At 40.8% G+C, this 25684-nt stretch overlaps 1 protein-coding gene across 8 annotated transcripts in view; it reads right to left on the minus strand.

Moving 5' to 3' along the window:
- STON2 (stonin 2) overlaps positions 1 to 25684 on the minus strand; it is a 175635-nt gene that overhangs the window by 14178 nt on the left and 135773 nt on the right. For all 8 annotated transcript variants that reach the window (XM_015454067.4, XM_015454066.4, XM_015454065.4 and 5 more), the window contains one exon: positions 2509 to 4347. In XM_015454067.4, coding sequence (XP_015309553.3) covers positions 2509 to 4347 — 1839 coding nt within the window. The remainder of the gene's footprint in view (positions 1 to 2508; positions 4348 to 25684) is intronic.

Consider the following 25684-nt stretch of genomic DNA (forward strand, 5'->3'; position numbering starts at 1 on the left):
GATATGTAAAACAGCATATAAGCTGCGTTTACTTGCCCTTGAGCCAACAGAACACTCTCCACTGGGAATCATTAAGGAGAGTGTTTGCTGAAGGCCTGGTTGTGCTTTTTCCCTGTCCTGTATCCATCCTCCCTCTTTTCTGGTAGCAGTCTTTTTCTTTCTCTCCTTTTGGGAAATAATCTTCCCCAGGGCTACATGTTGTCTTGGTGGTCATGTCAGTCAAAACACACTCCTCTCCCCTAGTCTCTTGAGCCAAGCTGCAAAAGAACAAAAAAATAGGGCCGGGGGCGGTGCCTTAGGCCTGTAATCCTAGCACTTTGGGAGTAGGAGGCAGGCAGATCACCTGAGGTCAGGAGTTCAAGACCAGCCTGGCTAACATGGTGAAACCCTGCCTCTACTTAAAATACAAAAATTTAGCTACTCAGGAGGCTGATGCAGGAGAATCGCTTGAACCCAGGAGGTGGAAGTTGCAGTGAGCCGAGATCGCGCCACTGCACTCCAGCCTGGGTGACACGGTGCGACTTCATTTAAAACAAAACAAAACAAACAAACAAACAAAAAACAAAAAATAGTCTGTGATGATCTGTCCTAAGGCTACACGCTGAGGAGATATCCATTAGTCTCTATGACCAGAGCTACTCTACTGCTGTCTTTCTAAAGTCTTCCGGATCAGTCTTTTCCTCAGGTCTCTGAGCTATCCCATCCAATAATTTGTTTTGTTGCTTAAGGTAGCCAGTAAGTCTTTGTTACTTATAATAATAATTTAAAAAAAACTTTATGCAGTACTTTTAAATGTTTGGGAGAAATCCCTTTGAAACAAATAGATACGTTTGTACTCATTGGAAAAACTGCAAATATCTGTTCTTCTGGTGGAAATTATTTCAATATTTGTGTCTATTTGGCTCCATCTATCAGGAGACACCGGTGACAGATTGAGAAAAGGACCCTGGATGTGACTGCATGACTCTCTAGATGCGTCACATCACCTTCCCGACCTTCATTTTCTCATCTATAAATAACCTGAGTTATCCCCAAGGTCCCTTCCAGCTTGAAAATGCGGTAATTCCATGGTTGTCTCTTTCCAAGGGCTTCCATGTCAGAGGAGAGGCCAGGGTCTTCTCTCTTCCTCTGTCAGGTCAGAGGCGCCCCGTGGACAAGGTAGAAGTTACAGTGCTGCCGCCAGCAGAAGACAGTGCTGAGTTCAGGGGAAATGAATAAGCAGGCACAGAGAGGAACACTTGGTTTTAAAAATTCTGTCAGTTTAGAAATCCAGCCTCAAACACAGAGGTCCAATTGTCTCTTCAGTTTGCACAGCTACACCCAGTGTCTGATACAGAACGCCCTGGTGTGTGTCCATTCCCTGGATTGCCTGGGGAGCTGGCCAGATCACATTGCCGTCTGCCATCACATTGCTTTACACTTAGGATATAATAATACTGCCACTTCACACGCAGAGCGGGAGAGGAAGACTCTGAACACACTGCTAGGATTTATAGTGAGAATGGAAGAAAGGATTGCCACATAAGAGAAAGCCATTTGAATCAAGAGTTTTTCCAAACCTTATTCTTTTTGCTCAGCTAGCATATCCACTTTTGTTAACAGATGGGCAAAATGTATTCTAAACAAGAAAAGAAGGGATTTAAAGGCTTACAAGATCATGGGCTTGCTGCCTACCATTGGGGTCACCCAGACATACTCGAAGAAATACATGTATTAGTGCTGGTTTGACTGCTCCCTCACTTTGTCATTTCACTAAATCTCACTGGACCCATGGGGGAAGTAATTGCCTTCTGCATTCACTCAAGCACAAAAGCATCCCTGATAGCTGTGAGCAGCCCAGCTAGGGCTGGTAAGCATTTTTTGTTTGTTTGTTTGTCTAAATAAAACATTCTTTTCTTTATATTTTGTCTGCTAGAATTCTGGCCCTTTTAGAAATTCATGTCCTAGCTGGATCTTCAGTCTGATTGAAGGCCACTTTTCTTTCCCATCCCCCAGTCCCAGAGACAAACTCTGAACTTGAGATATTATGACTGACAGGCCTTGCACGGGGTAGCTGGAGTCATAAAATTAACCTCTCAGTGTATTGTCCATGACTGGCCATAAACTGGCCCTTTTACCTACATCGAGGGCAGTGTGAGAAAGATGTGTCTTCAGAAGCCATCTAGAAATGAATCACTTCCAGCACCACAGCTAATACGTTAATGAGTCCCCAAAGAATAGAAATTCAGAAGCTGCCCTGAAGAGCTGCTTAGCAGCTCAGCTGAGAAGAAGAATCCCTAGTTTTATGGAAGATGTGTGATAATGAGGGGGTGAAAAGACAGAGTGAACTGGGACACTCTACGCATTACTTACCTTGCTCAATTATTTTTACTTTTCTGGTCCCACTCCCCCTCCATCACCACTCCCATCACACAGTAAAAACAAGCACTTCATACAGGATGTGGAACTTTGAGCTCAGCTTTTTTACAACTGTATGTTTGTTTTCACAGAAGAGGAACCACCACCCACCTGAGTTTTTGTCGGGCAGTCGGTTTATCCTCCACACAATGGAGTTGAAGGCATGCTCATACTTGGCAGTTCCCAGCGTTACTCTCATGACAGGCTCAGAGCCAGAAACACTAGTGGAGCCAAAACTTGCCCCCCGGTTCACTTTGGCTTTCAAAGACTTTTCCCCCAGGACACTTTCCCTGCGGAAGTTTTTCACCCACTCACTGGGCACAGGGTAACGGATCATCACATTCTCACAGGGAACCTGAGTGAGGGGGTCACGATTGGAGGAGAAGCCAGTTGACATCCTCAGCCAGCTCTGCACCTCCACCTCTGCCCCATTGACGCTTGCGGCTGTCCTGAGTGTGAAAGGCAAGGTCTTCTCAGCAAACACTGTCCTGAACCGCATTAGCTCAAACCGGCACGCATCCAAAGGGTTGAACAGAATGACCCGCGAGTTGTGGAATACATCCTCATCCACACACCCGTGGAAACGGCACTCATGAAGCTTGATCCACTTTGTGGTGGTGGTGGGCATGATGTCCTGCCTCAAAACTATTTCATTCCCTTTGACGAGGACATCATTGAGGCCCAGGCGGCACTCTGCGAGCCCAGACAGGAAACTCAGGATGTGGATCCGCGTCAAGACATGGTGCTGGAGAATCTGGTTGTCTCCTTTGCTCACAGTGCCAGAGAATTCATCTCTGACATCCACTGTAATCTCCTCTTCAAGGTAGTTCAGGCCAACTGTGCTCAAATCCATTGACAACACTGGCAGATCCATGAGACGGTCCTGAACTGCATGGATGAAACTCAGGAAGTCATCGTAATTGGTGGTGCCCAGCTTAATCACCTGTTCCCTCTCTGCTGTGTGGGCCACAGCAGGTTTGGGCTGGTATTTCTTCTTCTCCTTATAGGTGACACGGTCTATCCGCAAGCTGTGGATTCTGCCATTCTCATCATAGTTTTGAAGCCGGGGTTCTGAAATCTCGTGACAGATCTCCAGCTTGAACTCACGGAACGGTTTTTCTAGGCCCTGCTCATAATACAGCTGCAGGTAACCAGCATCTGTCAGTTTGACGTAGATCGGTCCCCAGTGCCTGGAGGACATGATGTTTTTCTTCTCAGGGATCCTCAACATCATTGGCCACCCGTCACGGGGCTGGGACCATGCTGATCCAGGCGGGTGAGCATCTAGCTCAATCCAGGCTATCGGGTCATCATCAGGTAGAGTTGCACTGCCAAAGTGATCAGGGTCATCAATTTGGAGTTGTTTGAGTTTTTCAACAGCATCAGAGTGTGACTGGGTTTTGCTTGAATCATCAAAACTGATGGCATCCTGGTAGATGACAATGAGGGAATCTCTTTGGCTTTTGCCCGTGGTACTGGAAATGGAACTGTTTTGGGAGCGCCTCTCCTGTTCCTCAAAGAAAGCACTGAAAGGGTTGATAGGGGAGGGCTGTACATCCTGCAGAGTCTCATTCAGGAAAGGGTTGGTTGCCCTCCAAGGTGGAGCCTCAGCTACAGAAGGCGTGCGGTTTAAAGAGGAAATGTCCAGCTTCTGAACTTTGGAGAAGTTCATCAAAGTGCTCTTGGGACGGTCCCTCTTCTTAAATGATCCCATTGAATTATAAGGTACATCTGGGATCACAGATGCACTTAGTGGAGTATTTGGCTTCAGAGGAGAGGTGATTGGTGCTAAAGGGCAGCTGACTTCATTGTCATCAAAGGTGACCCAGCTGGGAAAACGAGCAGAGGTCATTGGAGGGGCAGGGTGCCCATTCATGGCCGGACTGCTGGCCTGCCAGCTGATGGCCTCCATTTCTACTTCTTCATCTTCCTGAAGCGAGGAGGAATTGTCTAAAACGAAAAGGAGAACGTATGAGCTACTGTTCAGGGGCTCTAGAGGTAAGGAAAACTAAAGTATGGGAATGAGGGATTACTAGAATTTCAACTGGAATCCAGTACATTCCAAAGCAGCTCATTACCTGTTTCAGGTGCTTAGTCTGGGCATAGATCTCACATATTTGTAATGAGTACCCCAGAGGAGCTATCGCATTAAGTGCAATAAGAACACAATGGCTATAGCAATACAGAAGTAGTGACTGGTAGTACCAAGGTCTCTTGCAATTTATATACTCTCCCTTGTTTTAAGCTTCTGGAATAGATGTTTTCTGTACTTAGCTTTAAGAAATGTATTCTTCATTTTTAAACATTGAAAACCATCTCCTATATAAAATTATATAAGCTCATCTCACTGAAAAAAAACAAGTTATCTTCTGTAAGTGATAATATGATTACAAATAATATTCTTGGAGGGATTTTAGCCTAAACACAATGAACAAATATTAAAGACAAATGGTCAACCTTCTTAATTCACTAAGTTCATACATGTGAATAAGAAAAACACAAAAACCCCAATGGAAGTCTGAGTAAAGAACATACACAGATAATTCATGAAAGAGAAACGAAAAAATGTCTAATAAGTATGTGAAAAATATCCATTCTCACTAGTAATAAGAAAAATGGCCGGGCGCGGTGGCTCATGCCTGTAATCCCAGCACTTTGGGAGGCTGAGGTGGGCGTATCACGAGGTCAGGAGTTCGAGACCAGCCTGGCCAACATGGTGAAACCCAGTCTCTACTAAAAATACAAAAAAATTAGCTGTGCGTAGTGGCGGGCACCTGTTATCCCAGCTACTTGGGAGGCTGAGGCAGGAGAATCTCTCGAACCCGGGAGATGGAGATTGCAGTGAGCCGAGATCGTGTCAGCACTCCAACCTGGGCAACAGAGGAAGACTCCGTCTCAAAAATGAAAAATTAAAATTAAAAAAAAAAATCAGTGAAGATTCTGAAAGATTTTAGTGCTCAATGAGGGTAAGGGTGCCATAATAGGAGCACTACGTAGACGCTTAATGAAACTGTAAGTTGCAACAGATCGCCTGAAAAGACTGGGCAATTTATATTAAGGACCTTAACACATGTTCATAAACAATTACTTAGTAATTCTACCCTAAGAAAATAAATCTAAATTATGAACCAAGTTGGAAGAACAGAGATGTCCATTTTGGCATTATTTATAATAGGGAAAAATATTTTAAATATTCAACAATTGGGTAAGTGTTAAGAAATTGAAGCCTACAATAAAATAATACCCACCCACTAAAATGTTTACAAGTATGCCGTATATCATGAGGAAATATGCTCATGATATAATCTTTTTTTCTCTAAAATATTTTTTCCATCTTGAAGTTTATTTTTTATGATAAAAAGGTTATTACAAATAAAACTCCACTTTAGCAGGGCCTTCCAGGAAGGAGATATAGGACTTGGGTTTGATGAGGGAAAGATCTAAATTTTTTCAGTAACCTAAGGACCGTGGGTATCTGCTGGGGCTGTGGGAAGGGAGGGGAAATGAGGCTTTTAGCAAGGAGGAATGAATTCTGATGAAGGAACAGCACTGACAACAAATGTGTGCATATAGTAGGTACTCAATAAGGTTTTTTGATAAAATAAGTGAGAAAATAAACTTTGCTTTAGAGTAGCTCTTCCATTCTCTACGTCTCTGCAGGAATGTGTATGAGAGATCTCTGCTACCATCCCACCCACTGTTTCGACGGCCAGTCGTTTGGAATCAAAGGGAAACGGATACTCGAATGATTGAGTTTTCTGACCATCTCACTACGCCTTCATGCGTATCACATCCAACCACACCATCAGCAATGCTGCACATAATTGCACATGCAATTATACAAGGATGGGATGCTGACTTGTCATCCGTCTTTCCAAGTAATTTATTCAAACAGATAGCAATTCTCTCAACTGAAAACGTCGGTTTGAAAATGTTAGGCTAGGCCGAGCACGGTGACTCACGCCTGTAATCCCAGCACTTTGGGAGGCCGAGGCAGACAGATCACTTGAGGTCAGGAGTTCGAGACCAGCCTGGCCAACATGAAAACCCTGTCTCTACTAAAAATGCAAAAATTAGCTGGGCGTGGTGGCACAAGCCTGTAATCCCAGCTGTTCGGGAGGCTGAGGCAGGAGAAGCGCTTGAACCTGGGAGGCAGAGGTTGCAGTGAGCCGAGATGGCGCTACTGCACTCCAGCCTGGGCAACAGAGCAAAACTCTGTCTCAAAAAAAAAAAAAAAAAAGAAAAGAAAAAAGAAAAAAAGAAAAGAAAATGTAGGCTAAACACGAGTATGCATATACATATACACATATCCATACCCACCCCAGAAACATAATGAGCAAAAAGCATTTTCTATATATACAGTGACTAAAAAGGATTCTAAAACATTTTTAAATTAAAGATGACAATCTCCTTCAAATTAAGCATGAATCCAGTTTTGTATATACATAAGTGATTTATTTTCTGAAAACTGAAGGGAAAACGGTCAGGAAACAACCTACACTCATAGTTTTTATATTTTATTTATCATTTTGGTAACAACGTCTAAAAGGAACATTGTGGTCCTGAGTGAAATACAATCACTTCCTTGGAATGGTTCTTGATCCTGTCTAGAGAACGGGAAAGGGGTACGTCTCAAAACTCATCAATTTCTAATGAGGCAGCACTAGAGAGTCTTTGTGATGTAGGGTTTCCACCCAAACAATCTCTACTGGCCCACCCCTGGCATCAGGGTTATCTTTTTGTCCTGGAGCTCACTCTCTAGTTTAAAACAAGCTGAGGTCCTTTTTCTTTGCAGGGGGGCTTTCTGCCAAAGCTGTTTACACTTGCTGCCAAAGGATTCCCTTCTGTTGGGAATCTTGTCCTCAAAACAGCCCTTCTCATCTTCTCCTGAGCCAGAAATGAAAAGAGAGAAAAGGGCCTTTGTCCCTACTGAAGATCGTTTTCTTACAATAAATTCCTTTTCAAACTAAGTTAGTTTAAATCACACCAAGTCCTAAACATTTTTGAAACATTAGCGTCATAATACAAACTAAATGAGTGTCTTTAAATTTGAAGGGAAATGTTTGAATTCAATTAATTTCTAGGGATTCTGTTTTCTTTTTGACAGTCATTAAAAAATATCAAAAGACTTCGACAAAATTATCTTTCCTTTGACGGTTTCATGTTCCATAATTCCATGAATTTTTAAAACTTATTCTCTGGGATGGTAGCAGGGCATAGGTGAAATTTCTGAAATTGAGTTTTTCTTTTTCTATGAAATAATTTATTTAAAGAAATCCGAGAATTTTAGGAAATAAATTATAAGAGTTTAAGGAAATAACAGGACAAGCATGCAACGATGTACACAGTGATGTTTATTACGGCAATGTTTCTATCACAGAAAAACATGAAAAAACCTGAATGCCCAACAATGGGAGACTAGTTACATCAGTTGTTATATCCTTAAAATGAAATTCCATGTAGCTGTCAAGATGATGCTCTGATGCATGTTAATTCACATGGAAGCTGACTAGGACATATTGTTGAGTGAATAACAAGAAGCACCTAAAATCTGCAGTCAAATTGCTTGGGTTTCAATTCCATACCTATAGCATTTTAGATATGTGATTCTAGGCAAGTCTTAAATTTCCCTCTATCTCAGTTTTGCTATATATTTAATTAGGGAAATATTAAATCCTACCAGACAAGCAAATAATAAATGCTCAGTAGATGTAGGCTGTTCTTATTACTACTACTACTACTACCACCACCACCACCACCACTACTACTGGAATGATAATGTAGTATGTATGTATTAGAAAGCTTTGGAATATAATAATCTCATAATATTTTGGTGTGAAAACAAATCTCTCATGGGATAAGAGGTGATTTAAAAAATTTGAAATCTGTATTCTTTCTTTCAAAAACTGTGATGTTGCTTACAAAAGAAAGCAACATACCATTATAATAGAAGTTATAATAAAAGTTCAAAACATCTCTTTATTACTACTACTAATTAACCTTAGAAAAAGGAAATAAACTGCTTAGCTGTAGTCTGTATTGAGAAAGCAGCGGTTAGATCTTTCCCAAGACAATTATTGCCGGTGTGGCTGGGACTGGAAACAACGAGAGGGGGAAAAGCTGGCAAATTTCTCCAGCAAGAAATAGGCAAAAACCAAGTATCTTGAACACAAAACTAATTCTTCTCCACAATTCAATTTACTGATTTATTAAAATAAAACAACAAACTAAACTCCAGCATGATTTCAATTACTGTCTCTTCCACTGGCTACCTCCAAATTGTTTTTATTATGAGTTGGGCTGCTGCCAAACAAAAGCCATGTGTAAGGATTAGGTTCTCATTCTATAGCACAGGGAAAATTTCCAGTACCTAAGAGGTTCCTAGTGTCTTTACTGATGCCAACTGAAGAGAAGTGGTGGATTCTTTTAATGTTAGGCCACAATCTATTTCAAGTTCCTAAAAGATTAAATTAAATAAAGTGATTTCAGTAGTCATCAAAGCCACTAAAACTGAATAAAAAGTAAGAACTATGGGAGGAAAATTAAGTGTCTATATTTTGAACATAGAGACTCTACTATCTTCTTTCCCTTATTTGTTAACCTAATTTGTTAATGCAGTGACAAATACAAAAAAAAGTATTGATAAATGTTCATTGGAATTTATTAGGAGTGGCAAGAACAAATGTTCTAAGATCACTGCAGGCTTCTAAACATGCAGTAGCAGTGACTGTTACATAACGGCATATAAAGGCATACCTCGTCTTTTTGCACTTCACAGATACTGCATCTTTTATTAACAGAAGATCTGTGGCAACGCAAAGTCTGTCAGCACCATCTTTCCAACAGCATGTGCTCACTCTGTCTCTGGGTCACATTTTGGCAATTCTCACAATATTTCAAACATTTTCACTATAAATATATCTGTTACCGTGATCTGTGATTTTTGATGATACTATTGTAACTGTTTCGGGGCACCATAAACTGTGCCCACATAAGATGGTGAACTTAATCAATAAATGTGTGTGTTCTGGGCTGCTCCACAGTCTCGCCATTCCCCTCTCTTTCTCTCTCGTCAGGCCTCCTTATTCCCTGAGACACAACAATATTGAAATTAGGCCAATTAATAATCCCACTATGGTCTCTAAGTATTCAGATGAAGAGTTATATGTCTCTTACTTTCAATCAAAAGTGAGAGTTGAGTAAGCTTAGTGAAGAAGGCATGGCAAAAGCCGTGACAGGCGAAAAGCCCATGCCAGTTAACCCAGTTGTGAATGCAAAGGAAAACTCCTCAAAGGAAATTAAAAGTGCCACTCCAGTGAACACATGAATGGCAAGAAAGTGAAAGAGCTTGACTGATGATATGGAGGAAGTTTTAGTGGTCTGGATAGAGGATTAAACCAGGGACAATATTCTTGTAAGCCAGAGCCTAATTCAGAGGAAGGTCCCACCTGTCATCAATTCTATGAAGGTGGAAAGAGGTGAGGAAATCACAGGAAAAAAATATATAAATAAAGCTAGCAGAGGTTGGTTCACGAGGTTTAAGGAAATAAGCCATTTCCATAACATAAAAGTAGAAGGTTAAACAGCAAGTGCTAATGTAGAAGCTGCAACAAGTTATCCAAAAGATTTACCTAATATAATTGAGGAAGGTGGATACACTAAGCAACAGATTTTCACTGAAGATAAAACAGCCTTTTACTGGAAGAAGATGCCATCTAGGATGTTGATAGCTAGAGAAAAGTCAATGCCTGGTTTCAAAACTTCAAAGGACAGGCTGACTCTCTTGTTAGTGGCTAATGTGGCTGGTGACTTTAAGTTGAAGCCATTGTTTATTTACCATTCCAAAAATCTTAGAGCCCTTAAGAATTATGCAAATCTACCTTGCCTGAGATCTATAAATGGAACAACAAAGCCTGGATGACAACACATCTGTTTACAGCATGAATTACTGAATATTGTAAGCCCAGGTTGAGACCTACTGCTCAGAAAAAAGAGGTTCCTTGCAAAAATATTACTACACACTGACAATGCACCTGACCACCCGAGAGCACTGATAGAGATGCACAAAGAGATTAATGTTGTTTTCATGCCTGCAGCCATGGAACACAACATCCTTTTTTTTTTTTTTTTTTTTTTTTTTTTGAGATGGAGTTTTGCTCCTGTCGCCCAGGCTGTAGTGCAATGGGGCGATCTCGGCTCACTGCAACCTCCACCTCCCAGGTTCAAGCGATTCTCCTGCCTCAGCCTCCCGTGCAGCTGGGATTACAGGCATGTGCCACCACGCTTGGCTTATTTTGTATTTTTAGTAGAGACAGGGTTTCTCCATGTTGGTTGGGCTGGTCTTGAACTCCCCACCTCAGGTGATCCGCCCGCCTTGGCCTCCCAAAGTGCTGGGATTGCAGGCATGAGCCACTGTGCCCGGCCCACAACATCCATTCTATATCCCATGGATCAAGGGGTAATTTTGATTTTCAAGTCTTCTTATTTGAGGAATACATTTTGTAAGGCTGCCATAGATAGTAATTCCTCTGATGGATTGGGGCAAGGTAAACTGACAAACTCCTGGAAAGGATTCATCATTCTAGATGCCATTACAAACATCTGTGATTCATGAGAGAAGTTAACCTTCACAGGAGTTTGTAAAAGTTGATTCCAAGCCTTGTGGATGACTTTGAGGAGTTCAAGACTTCACTGGAGGAAATAACTGCAGATGTGGTGGAAACAGCGAGAGAACGAGAAGTGAAACCTGAAGATATGACTGAATTGCTGTAATCTCATAAGAAAACTTTTCTTTGGTCTTTTTTTTCCCTTTTTATGGAGAACGGGGTCTCACTATGTTGCTCAGGCTGGTCTCAAACTCCTGGGCTCAAGCTATCCTTCTGCGTTTGCCTAAGTGCTCAGATTACAAGCATGATCCACTGCACGTGATCTCATGATAAAACTTTAATGGATGAGAAGTTGCATCTTATGGATGAGAAAATAAAAGTATTTTCTTGAGATAGAATCTACTCCTGATGAAGATGCTGTGAACGTTGTTGAAATGACAGCAAAGATTTTAGAATATTACATAAACTGGGGCTGAAAACCTACCGATTGAGTACTATGCTTACTACCTGGGTGGCAGGATCATTCATACCCCAAACTTCCATGTCATGTAATAGGCCCATGTAACAAACCTGCACATGTACCTGCTGAATCTAAAATAAAAGTTGAGGCCAGGTGCAGTGGCTCACACCTGTAATCCAGCATTTTGGGAGGCCAACGTGGGCAGATCACTTGACGTCAGGAGTTCAAGACCAGCCTGGCCAACATGGTGAAACCCCATCTCTACTAAAAATACAAAAATCAGCTGGGCAAGGTGGCAGGCACCTGTAGTCCCAGCTACTCAGGGGGCTGAGGCAGGAGAATCACTTGAACCCAGGAAGTGAAGGTTGCAGTGAGCTGAGATCGTGCCACTGCACTCCAGCCAGAGCAACAGAATGAGACTCTGTCTCAAAAATAAATAAATAAATAAATAAATAAATAAATAAATAAAATATAACAAAATAAATGTTGAAATTATTTTTAAAAAGAATATTACATAAACTTAGTTGATAAGGCAGCAGCAGGATTTGAGAGGAGTGACTCCAATTTTGAAAGATATTTTACTGTGTGTTAAATGTTATCAAATAGCATCGGATACTACAGACAAATCTTTCATGAAAGGGTCAACTGATGCAGCAAATATCATTGCTGTCAACTGTCACAGCCATTCCAACCCTCAGCAGCCACCACCCTGAGGCTGTTCACCAGAAAAAGATTATGACTTGCTGAAGGCTCAGGTGATCATTAGCATTTCTAGCAATAAAGTGTCTTTAATTAAAGCGTGTACATTGTTTAGACATAATGCTATTGCACACTTAATAATATAGTGTAAGCATAAGTTTTATCTGTACTAGGAAACCAAAAACTGTGTGTGACTTGCTTTATTGCAATACTTGCTTTACTGCAATAGTCTGAAACCAAACCTACAGTATCTCTGAGGTGTGCCTGTGCTTAAAACTGTACAACCAGCCACAGATACACAGTAAGCATTTCATATTTATGGAGAAATTTGTTAAGTGAAAAGAGGAACACGGAATTTTGGGGTTTGGAGAGATTTCAGAAATAGTAAAACTTGACCTCTTCATTTTACAGAGAAGCCTGAGGTCAGCAATTTTAAGTAAACTGCCCAAGATGAGATCAGAAGTCAAGTCCTGCTTTTAATTTTTAGTAACTCTAGTATTTCCTTAACGCTTGTTCGTTAAGGTAAAATCTGGTTAATTTTTCCCATTACTTTTTGAGATTGGCATGAGTTATCTTGACACAACTTCTTAGGAACGTTTTTCAACAGGGAAAATAAGTTAATTAAATAAAGATTAACATCCATTGACATAGAGAAGTCTTTGTGCAAAAGGTCAAGTGATGTCATGCACTAATGTGGAAATGCATAGGGTGAGAGAAGGGAGTTAGTCATCTCAAGCTTATCAAGGGTGCTTCTAATGTGTGTAAAATATGCTGGGACCTACTTAGTCATCACGAAATACTATGATAAAAAGGAGAGCTGGAGGATGAGTCTATGCTGGGACCTGGTTAGTCATTACAAAATACTAATGATAAAAAGGACAGCCAGAGGATGTGTATTCACCTGGCTCGGCACTGTCCAAGACAGAGGATGCTTCAATGCTGGTAAAGTACCCCGTCAGAGATATCCCCGAAGTGAAGAAGCCAGTTCATCAAACTACCACTTAACATTACTTAACAGAATCTTTATCAAGACACCACATTCTCATTTTTACTTACTAAGGTGACCTATGAAGCAGTACTGCGTACCTTCTTCAAATGACTGGTCCAGCCTGCCCTGCCAACTCCCTCCCTGCTATTAGGACAGGCTGACCCAACACATTCCAGCTTTCTTTTTTTTGCTCAGAAAAGCAAGCATCAGACTTTAAGTCTGTTGACTGGTCCAGGACTATCCCCAGTTTATTCCATGTTGGTGGGGTATAGCCTCACGTGGTGACCAAGAATATCTTTTCTCTCTGGTTCTAAACTTCTGCCTCTGTTTTACCACTGCCCACTTCCCCATGCCTTCCCCAATACTCTACCTTTGGATCCCTACTTTTGGCCTCTTCCTCTAACAACCAACTATGACTCAATTGGCTTATTGGTTCCCTGCCTCAATGTGCCTTTCTGATATCAGTTTCTTGGGTTGTCTTAGATGAGGGCTCCATTCTCCAACTCAGCCTGGGCAGAGACTCCACTACGACACCTTGCTGTGGTCTGACTGGGCCAACACCAGTTCCCCAGCAGAGGTCTCACGCTGAGGGCAGGGATATATTCTGGCATCTATGGTAAACTGAAAAATCAGTATTCTGCTTTATAAATTAATTCCTTAACATTTTATATAACAAGGTGTCTTGAGTTAACTAGTGATAGTGACACCTGCAGAGACCCTAAGCTGTGTTTTATTTTATTATTGCCATAGCAAAAAGTACCTGTTTCCTTCCTATTTTCAAATATAGTCATTTTCAACTGTAGAGCATATCCCTGTTGTTGGTTAATGACAGGAATGTATCCTGAGAAATGCAACATCAATGGTGATTTCCTCATTGTGGGAACATCATACATAGAGTGTAGTTACACAAACCTAGATAGTATATCATCATAGAGTGTAGTTACACAAACCTGGATAGAATATCATCATAGAGTGTAGTTACACAAACCTAAATAGCATATCATCATAGAGTGTAGTTACACAAACCTAAATAGTATATCATCATAGAGTGTAGTTACACAAACCTGGATAGTATATCATCAGAGAGTGCAGTTACACAAACCTAGACAGAATATCATCATAGAGTGTAGTTACACAAACCTAGATAGTATATCATCATAGAGTGTAGTTACACAAACCTGGATAGTATATCATCATAGAGTGTAGTTACACAAACCTGGATAGAATATCATCATAGAGTGTTACACAAACCTGGAGAATATCATCATAGAATGTAGTTACACAAACCTAGATAGTATAACCTGCTATACTCCGAGGCTATATGGTAAAGCCTATTGCTCCTAGGTTACAAACGTGTACAGCATGTTACTGTACTGAATACTGCAGGCAATTATAAGCATTTGTATACCCAAAGATATCTAAACATAGAAAAGGTACAGTAAAAATATGGTAGTAGAGTCGTACAAGACCACTGACATATACATGTTGTTGTTGACTGAAATGCTATGCAGTGCATGGCTGTACTTATGAGTCCATCAAAGAGAACTGAACAGAGGAGTTTGTAGGAGCTCAGCCTTTTGGATGTGAAGCTCTGCTCAATGGATCATCAAACACCTCTATGGTATGAAAAGAAGTGAAAAGGGGGCTCTTTCGGTTTAGGAGGTTAAAAGAGAAGGCGTCCTATATCTAGAGGTTACCATAAGGGAGAACGTAGCATAGGAATAAGGGAAAAAGGGGGTCTCCATTCTTACCGATTTTAGCACACTTCTTATACCCATGCCAGGGCTGGGGAGCCATAAAAAGTACTTCCTGGAGGAGCACTGGGTAAGTCCCCAGAAGCAGTGGTAGGACTATAATGCTCATGCTCTTACTGTGACCAGGACAGGTGACTCATTAGGACTGCCCTCTGCCACAGATGTCTCACTCATGTGCACCTCCACATCCTTACTATTCACCTGCTCACCATGTGAACACACCCCACCAACAACGCAGGATGCTTGTAAGATCCAAGAAGCCTCTGGACCTTTGAAGGGGTTAGGAACAGTTACGTTCCTGGATGCTAGTGAAGGGCTAGGCTGTATCAGTATACCCTAAAGTGGAATTAGATGGGACTGAACCTTGATGTTACATTTGGTCAGAGATACCCATTTCTAACAGTCATATCACTCTTCGGTGAGCAAGTAAAATCAGTTTCAGACTTTGTAAGATGATTCTCAGATCCTGGAATTGCCAAGGAAGGTAAAGGCTCACTGTTGCAATAGTTAGAAGACAGAAAAAATGACCAGATTTATAAAAGATTAGGGAATGTGTGGGGGACAGGTCAGAGTGGTGGGAAAAACTATAGGGGAAAGGACGCAAATCTGCTGAAAGGTCGGAAGGTTCTGCAGAGCCCCAGGGGAGAATAGCTGAAGACAGCATTCTATAACCCTGAGGCAGAGGGCAAGGAGTAGGTACAAGGGAGTGTGGGGGAATTATCTTAAACAGGCTTATTTACTTATGTCGACCAGGAACTGACTTCTATCATCTGCGCGTGTGACATTCCCTGAAAGTGGAACAATAAATGTTAATTACCCGCAGGTTGTGTTGGCTTCAGGTTTTCGGCATTGTGCCTGCACTGAATAAAAAGCAAGCAGCTCCAGCTTCTCGGGACTGCACTTTGACCACTAGAGCCAGCCAGTCCCCTAGCTGCTCTTACACTGCATACCTGTGTCTGAATACTCATTTCATCCATCTGTCTGTTGGCCAGGGTTTGTGGGACAGACCCAGCAGGAATTATACAAGGGCAAGGGCTTGATTATCCCTGGTTATGTTGGTGAATAAGAGAAAGCCACACTATGCCCTATAAAGCATGTCAAGTGGCCAAATGAAATAAACCTAGAGGTTGCAGTCTCACCAACAGCTCTGTCTGTTAGCTCCCTCACTGCTTCCTTCAATATATGGGTCTACTTTTAATACAGCACTAAAGTCCTACTGATCAGTGCCCCTGCAGAGCTGGTCCTCATCAGCCTCTTTATATATAATACTTTTATATTCAGTCGTATGGGCACAGACCCAGGCCTACTTATTCTGAGAGTGGAGCTTGGGAGTCTTACTAGTCTCACCTTATCAGAAGTCTTTTAGCTTCATGAGCAAATATACTTTAAGCACAAACAGCAATGTCTTCACTGTCACAATCCTGAAACAGTTATAATAGTGCCATTCTACCAGATTCAAAGTCTGATAATTTTGAACCTTAGTGATGAGAATTTCTGCTTCACTCAAGTTGGGGATTCTGTAACTTTGGTCAGGGGGCTGGTGGTATGGGCAAAGAAAGACAGCTGAGATTTCTTGCATGTTATTATGTGTACTTGTGTACATGTGTCCTGGGAAGGAGAAGAAGATGCATTCTGAGTCTGTATCATGTCGATCTTCTGTTTGTTACCTTTGCTGTGCTATAATATCATTTCCAGGAGAAATTCAAGAAGTCTGTTGGGGGTGAGGGTACAGTCAGATGACCAGCATCACCCACAGGAATGTTAGGGGCAATTACTGCAAGCTGAAAGGATCCCTACAGACGACCCCTTTCATCTGTATTACCCAAAGCTCACTGTTCTTTATGTGGACTTTCCAGCAATGACACTGACAACAAAATAACCAAATAGCTCATGTATGCAGTAGGCCTGTCTTTTCAATTGGATTTGGAGTTGGTCATTTGTCTTTTCAATTGGATTTGGACTTGTCCAACTCGCTTTTAGTTACCAAGATCAAAGAGGACATCCTTATAGACTGATGGTAGATGCAATCTATAAAAGTGTAAACACATCAAGTTAAGACAATCTCTTAGAAAAAGAGGAAAACAACTAATTCCCAGCATACGCCTGGCCTATAGCTCAATAACTGTTAGCTCTCACAGGAAGAAAAAATATGTATGTATTATTCTCATTTCGAAATTCTTAAAGCAGCAAAAAACAGAATAGGAGGAAGTAGGGAGGGAAAATGCCTTTGAAGTTATATTAGTTATCAATCCAACAGAGAAAAAAGGAAAGGAGGCAGGAAGAATGAAAGGAATTGGAAAAAGAAAGAATATATTTGTTACAGGTTATGATTTCCATGAATCCAAACCTTTCCATAATTATTGTAGAGATAAACTTCAAAGACTTGAGAACTACAAGGGATATGAAAGTCTATACTTCAGGTATGAAGTACAACTATGAAGACAGAATGTATATGAAGACACATACATTCACAAAGCCATTATGGATATACCAAAGAAGTACAGGAATTCACCACATAAAGGAAGTATTAAGTCATGAATACACTTTGATCAAGACAGAATGTTCAACTTTCTATTATCCCTCTGGTACTGAGAAATGTCTTTGTAATTGTTGGGCAGGTATAAAATGTTTTAGCAGTCTAGACAAGCAGTCCCCAAAGTGGAAGAGTAGACTTAGGAGATACTCAGTTGATCCACTGGGGTATGGAAAGAAAATATTTTACAACTTCTATTTTTGTTCACTTTTTAACCCACCTTTTCAATGTTTCTTCTTTTTATTTATTATATGTTACAAAACATTAACTAGTATGTTTGTATGTTTATTAATTTATTGGAATAAACTAATTTATTAGTTTTAGTTTATTAGTTTATTCTAATAAATTAGTTTATTAGAATAAAGTAATATATTTATTCCAAATATATTAGACGATCATGATTAAACCTTTGTAGAAACTTGATCAAACATCTGGAGAAAATGCTTAGTGTACTAGGCATGTTTCAAATACTTAGCATGGGTACACATACACACACACACACACACACACAAAGATATCACCTCTTCCCTATCCTTTCTAAAAGCAGGCTATTATGATCAGAAAAATGGCCCTGGTTTTCAGTTCAAAGGGAAAGGTATTTTGGTAAATATGAAGGATCTGTTATGCCTTTAAACCTTTCTATTATTTGGGCAATAATTCAATCTTAAGTGCTCTAGCTCCCTGGTGACAATGGTAACAGCCTATCTTAGGCTTTCCCTGTTGACTGGACTTCAGCTAAATGTCGACTTTACTGCCATCCCTTCTTTATTTCTAGAAAGTCTTAAAACCAGCATTCCAATTCTGCACACATTCTAAAACTGATTTAAACAAACAACTGCCAGGGACAAGGATCATGTGATCTCACATCAGAACACCAGTCCAGTCCCTTTCTTGGCTATACACTTGGTATCCAATAAATACACAGCAATGACAAAAAGAGGAGATGTCGGTGAGATCTTGACCCATGCCAGGTGATATGGTTTCGCTGTGTCCCCACCCAAATCTCATCTTGAATTATGGTTCCCATAATTCCCTCTTGTCATCGGAGGGACCCGATCGCAGTTAATTGAATGATGGGGGCAGTTACCCCATGCTGTTCTCATGATAGTGAGTGAGTTCTCATGAGGGCTGATGGTTTTATAAGGGGTTTTGCCCACTTTGCTTGGCACTTCTCCTTCCTGCCACCATGTGAAGAAGGATGCGTTTCATTCCCCATCCATCATGTTTGTAAGTTTCCTGAGGCCTCCCCAACCCTGCAGAACTGTGAATCAATTAAACCTCTTTCCTTTATAAATTACCCAGTCTTGGGCAGTTCTTCATAGCAGCGTGAGAAAGGACTAATAGCACCACTAGCTTTATAACAAGTGTCTTTTGAGTTGAATATTTGAAATCTTCTGTTGTTCAAGTAATATGCTGAGATTACTACTTTTGCGCTTAATAAATTCTTAAACCTACATGGTTCGAGGGAAAGGACTAAGTCAATACAGTGAACAATACAGAGAGAAGGAATATTGTATTGCCTTCTCTGCATCACTCCACACTAATCCGGGTAACAACTTCACAACTGTCCTTTTGGGGACTCCTCCCTCTTTCTCAAGTCTTCACTGATTGTCACCCAAGGTGCACCATCCAAGATGCATATAATTCAAGCACAGTGAGGTTCTTTTTGGAAATCTTGAATGGACTGACTAACGGCAGGAAGATAGTGGGGGCTAAGTTATTCAGACGGAGGCACCCTAGAAAGCCTTCACCTTAGTTCTTGCTGACTCATGTCCTTTTTTTTTTTTTGAAATGGAGTCTCGCTCTGTCGTCAGGCTGGAGTGCAATAGCACAATCTTGGCTCACTGCAACCTCTGCCTGCTGGGTTCAAGTCATTCTCCTGCCTCAGCCTCCCAAGTAGTTGGGACTACAGGCACACGCCACCATGCCCAGCTAATTTTTGTATTTTTAGTAGACAGGGGTTTCACTGTGTTGGCCAGGATGGTCTCGATCTCTTGACCTCATGATCTGCCTGCCTTGGCCTCCTAAAGTGCTGGGATTACAGGCGTGAGCCACAGCACCCGACTGGTGACTTGAGTCTTAAAGGTGCCAAGGTTCCTGGCCATCTATGGGAGATAGCAAAAATGGCCACGGATTGTTCCTCCTTCTCTATCTGCGCTCTTGGGCAGCTCCCTCCCACTCTGACTCTGAGCTTAGCTGTGTGATTTGCTTCAGTCGAGATTAAATACATATATCTCGAGCAGAGACTAGAAAAGTGCTTGTGCATTGGGGCTTGCCTTCTTTCACTATACTTGGAACTCCAAGACCATCATGTGAGTGACCCTTCCAGGGGATGAATGACCATATGGAGAATCAAGACATAATAGCCAACTAGGCTACTCATGGGACTGCAGACCCATGAGTGAGCCGCAGATGAGGTCAGCTGAGCCTAGCGCAGGTAGGGGAATGCTCAAGCACCGACCAGATTGCTGATTTGCAGAATCATAAGGTGAACAAATGGTGGGGTTTTTTCTTCAGCTACTAAATTTTGAGGTGGTTGTAACACAGTAAAAGCTGATACACCAACTTTCTGAAGCCTGAGTATTCAGCTTTTCTTTTGATTCTGTAAGCTACTATGTCTTTAGAATAAATTATTTTTGCTCACAGTAAAGTTGGCTTCTGTTACTTGCAATCAAAGCTCCTTAGCAGCCAGACAAGAGATAGATGAAAAGATCCTTGCAGCAACCATGGCAGATATAAATTCCTAGAACCTTCCAATCTTGTCTAACTATTGAGCAAAAATATTTCAGTTTTATTATGCCTCTTTACTCTCCCTGATTCTTTCCACAAGGAGATAGGACAGTATTCTTACTGCTTAATATAAGACACACACTTCTGTAAGTTTGGAGAAAAGGAGTTTTAGGACCCTTACCAGAAAAATTTCCATCTTTGGCCTAGGTCAACCTAGGCATAAACAGGTGGGAAGCAGACAGGACTTACCGCATTGTCAAGTGGTTAAGAGCATGGACTATGGCTCTATGCTGGTTCATCTCTTGGCTATTCCAACCCACTAGCTCTGCGACCTTGTGTAAGTTACTTAAATGTACTAGGCCTCTATTCCCTCAACTAAGGCCTATTGAGATAATAATAGTACTTACCTCTTACATTGTCATGAGAACTGAGTTAATGTATATGAAGTATATATAGCAAACATTTTATTTTTGATATTGTTATTATCATGATTATTCCTTAGAGTCCCTGTATCCCTGGGGAAGATCTTGGAAAGAGACATCTGGAATTGTGGGGCCTTTGATAAAGACATGGGATGAAAGGTTTTATTTCTAGTCCTGGCTCTACCACAAACTCATTGAGGTCTAAGGCAAGCCTCTTTGTGCCATTTCCTCACGGGAACATGAAATAATCCTAATCACTATTCTAGTTCACAGGGTCGTTTGGAAGCAAATATGAAATAACACATGTGAACATGCTTCTAAGCATTCAAAAGTGCTCAACCACTGTACGATAAGGCCTACAATTGCTATTCAGACACTGAGGTAGTTCTAGGTTCTAAATAAATCCTGAATTCCTCATGCTGTTTAAGTGGGTGCCAGGTGGGCAGTTATTGCATTTTAGAAATAGAAGATTATAGGGCTAGGCATGGTGGCTCACGCCTGTAATCCCAGGCTGAGGCAGGAGAATGGTTTGAACCCAGGAGGCGGAGGTTGCAGTGAGCCGTGATTGTGCCATTGCAATCCAGTCTGGGCTACACAGTGAGACTCCGTCTCAAAAAAAAAAAAAAAAAAAAAGAAAAGAAAAAGAAAAGAAAAGAAATAGAAGATTATAAATATGGAGAAAGCATTCTTGGAATACTTGAATACATATTTACAGCTATATTAAACCAAAACTCGTCTATACCAACTATGGATCTGTGTTAAAAGTCTTGGTTATGTATCAGATGAAAGAGGTCATGGCTTTTCAACGATCTCCTAAATACCAAAAGAACTTCTGAGAAAGGAAATGGCATCAAGTAACAACAGAATAGGGGAACGTGGAAAGGCTAGAACATTCTTGCACCTTTATATGTCCTGAAGTGACAGATGCCACTTAAGTGACTTGTCCCCCACTGTCCTTAGGGCCATAGGGTTAAGTATTCTTTGCCTCCAATGAAGATGACTCAAGATTTAAGGCACACTGAATCTAAGGCACTCACATATGAATTCATTTCAAAGCACATTGGTTTTATAGATGTTCAAGTCACCAAGTTCTAAAATAAGTAACAGTTTGTTTCTATAAATATCAAGAAATTAAATTTCTTAATAACTTTAAGGAACTAGTTATATGTTGGAAAATTTGGAAGGTGCAGAAGCACATACAATTAAAAGCACCTAAACCTGCTGCTACCCCAGATAATCAATGTCACCATCATAATGTGTGTTTCCTTCAAGCAGTCTTACTCTATGTACACATTCATAAACATAAACAGTTCTACAACATAAGGATTATTCTGCATATCCAGTTATACAGCCTACATTTTTTCCTTAGTATTTTGGGATGAGAGTTTTCGTAGGACAATATTTAAAACAGGCAGTGTGGAAGACAGTAAGTACAGTAGTTGTTGGCAACGTCTAACCAAGCTGTTAGTATGAGCATTACGTATGCTAAAACAGTTTGGAGGGCAGAGTATTAAATGCATTTAATTTTAGTACATATATGCAATGTCTGGCTGCCTCAGCGTGGGGAATACAGGATATGTGAAAAGTAATGAGAAAATGTGGTGCTAGATAGAGAACGATCAATGCTGATGATTTGCTTCATGAAGTAAATTTGATTCCTGTTGACATTTAAAGTCAGGGACTTCAGTAGACAAAAATGAGGTAATGGGATTAAGACTTCTATTTTCAAACCTAAAGTTTCCTGCCTGGCTGTGACACACCATGAAATGTTGACAAACATGCTGCCCTGCACTCTAAAAATAGTAACCTTTGTGTCCTTCATTGAGGGCATTTCCCAGGGATAGGCTCGAACCTCCTTTGCAGCTAGACACACAGCGGACCGGCACATGTCTCTTTTTCTCTTTGTCTCTGTTTCTCTGCATATATGAGAGAAGTCAAGCAAAAGACGTAAAGGTGGAACTGTCTCCCCACTCATGGGCAAAAACCTTACTTAACTGAAGGGCAGGCTGTACAATATAAAACACAGAGAGTTGCTTCCTCAAAGACTTTAAGAACATGTTTGGTATAGCACAGGAATTTCTATCCTACTTCAAGAGCAGACTGTGGCAAATACATGAGTCAGCATGCATTTGATAAATGTTGATGGCAAATAAAGAACAAATACTCCCTAAAATATTTAGAGAGGAAGAATGTAACAATCCTATCTAAAACCACCTTAAGCTTTCTGATTAAAATTGTGTAAGAGGAAATAAGCACATACCATCTTCAGCCGCCTGGTAAAATTGAGCCAAGGAAAAAGATCTTTATGGTAGGAGTTTTTCTTTAAAGCGTTTAATTTGGGGTTGGATTCTCTAACCCTACAGGGCACTTGGGGACTTCTGGAGCGTGTCGGGCACTTTGGTGACTCCTGGAGTTGACTTCAGGTTTCAAGGCAGGAGAGGTAGCCGGAAGGACTGAAGGATAAAAATCTTCCACCACTGCCTCCAAGACAAATAGTGGCCTGGCTGACCCTCACCAACCAGGAACTGTATGCCAGCTGGTCTGTCTACAGCTGTATCAAAATGATCTCATTTGATCCAAGAGACATCTATATGAGGTAAGTCTCCATGACCTCTATTTTAGTGAGGGGGACATGAAGGCACAGAGGTTAGGTGACATGGCCAAAGTTACAAAGCTAGTAAGAGGAAGAGCTAGGATCTGAACCCAAGAGGCCTGAGTTCGCAACCCTTAGTCTTAACCACTCTGGTATACTGCAGCATTTGGATTGTAGCTCTACGTTGTTAGAACTGTCCAATCTTGAGCAAATTTCTCAATTTCTGAGTCTGTTTCCTCACTTTTAAAGAGGATAATAATATTTCCTATGCCCCACAATATGGTTGTGAGGATCAAATAAGACATATGAGTGCTATTGTAAAATATGGCATGCTATACGATTCAAATGATTTTCATTATTACTGGTAAAAAATGAGAAAGAAGGAGCACTTATTCATTCATTTTGAGGTTTGAGGTTTGTTTTGCTTCGTATAGTATAAAACTTTCTAACTTTAATTATCAATAGAAAGTAAGAAAATAACTGGCCAGCCGGGCACAGTGACTCACGCCTATAATCCCAGCACTTTGGGAAGCCGAGGCGGGTGGATCGCCTGAGGTCGGGAGTTCAAGACCAGCCTGACCAACATGGAGAAACCCCATCTCTACTAAAAACACAAAATTAGATGGGCTTGGTGGCGCATGCCTGTAATCCCAGCTACTCGGGAGGCTAAGGCAGGAGAATCACTTGAACCCAGGAGGCGGAGGTTGTGGTGAGCCGAGATCGTGCCATTGCACTCCAGCCTGGGCAACAAGAGCAAAACTCTGTCTCAAAAGAAAAATAATAATAATAATAACTGATATTTATTGCCATGTACATTAAGTACTGAGAAAGAGGAGAAAACATTCCTTCTATCAGGAATCTGTAATTAGAAAGAAAACAAGTAGTCAAATAGAGCTCCTTGTGGGAGCCCTAGGATTCTAGCGATGAAGCCTATTCTCGATGCGGGTGCCCTTCCAGGAAGGAGAAATGAGCTATCAAGAATTTGTGGCTCTCCAGATAATGACTTCCTGTTCCACAAAAACAAAGCACAGCAGCTGGAAATAACAGTCTATCTCCGATCCCTATTCCACATCCTACGGCTGTCATCCACAGACTAGTCTGAAGGAGGCTTCCTCTAGCTCCAGACCTTTAAAGCCTCAACTGCTTCAGATGGAAAAAAAAAAAAAAATCACTGAATTTAAAAGCCAAACTTACTAAGAATTACCCCTGAGCAAAGTCACCCTGGACTCAGACTCCATCTGTTGCAAGTCATTAAATTCCCAAGCACGGCTGAAGTCCCTGATCTATACCACTGTAATAACACACACAATCTGTTGGTGTTTCTTTTCCTGCTCTGGTAAGTTCCTAAGGAAGACAAACTAAAGAAAAGCATGTTGAACAGAACCGTGCTAGGAGTTTCATCCAGGAAACTGAAGTTGGGGCAGAGGGAAAAATGAGCACCTTCTAAAATTAAATGATTAAAGGATCAACAGAGAAGTCCTTAGTCACCCACCACAAAATGGTTTGTGAATATGTTGCTCTCAGAGATTTAAGAAACACCCATATCCAAGCAAGGTGACTTGGATATACTTTCAGAAAGACTTGGTAGAAATGCGTTTGAAGTGTATTAATCTGTAATCTAATTATACAGAACTTTAAAACTTTTTTAAACACAATTCATCCATGTCACTAAAGAAAATTTAGAAAATACAGGCAAGGGAACGAAATAAAAAGTACCCAAAGTCCCACCTTTACCACCAAAATAAGAGACATCTGTTTTGTTAAGAAGGTTAATAAAGGAAAAACTGAAAATAGCAACAGCCCAAAATGCTCATAAGTTAGCCACAGGGCTCAGGTGGAGATCAAGTGACACCAAACTGTATTTGGTACTAGAATCATGGTGGTCATTTTAAAATACATGCCTGGGCTTCTCTTAGGCAACTCTTCTGCATCCACCAGGAATATTGCAGAAGTTACCCATACATGCACAGAATTAATGTGTTATATAAAAAATATGTGAGACTATGTAGAAAAAGTATGGTAAAATTTAACTCACACTAGCTATAATAGGAATACTATTATCACCATACTAAGAATGGAAGGGAACTTCCTCAACCTGATAAAGGGCATATACAGGAAGAAAACCTCAGCTAACATCATAATGGTGAAACATTGAAAGTGTTCCTCCCAGTCTCACCTTTTCAGCGTTGTAATGGAGTCCTTAGGCATTGCAACAAGGCAAGAAAAAGGAAAAAAAAAAGTAAAAGAAAGAGATTGAGCCCTGTGGCTAACTTATGAGCATTCTGGGCTGTTGCTGTTTTCAGTTTTTCCTTTATCAACCTTCTTAACAAAAGTAAAAATAATTGTAAAAGTGAATATAGCAAGGCCTCAGGATACAAAGTCTTTCTTTAAAAACTCAATTATATGTTAAAATACTAGTAACAAGTAACTGGAAATAAGCCCTCTAAAATATTGTTTACAATAGCATAAAAATATCAACTACATAGAAGTAAATTTAATAAA

Source organism: Macaca fascicularis, chromosome 7 (genome assembly GCF_037993035.2).
Source record: "Macaca fascicularis isolate 582-1 chromosome 7, T2T-MFA8v1.1".
Taxonomy (NCBI): Eukaryota; Metazoa; Chordata; class Mammalia; order Primates; family Cercopithecidae; genus Macaca; species Macaca fascicularis.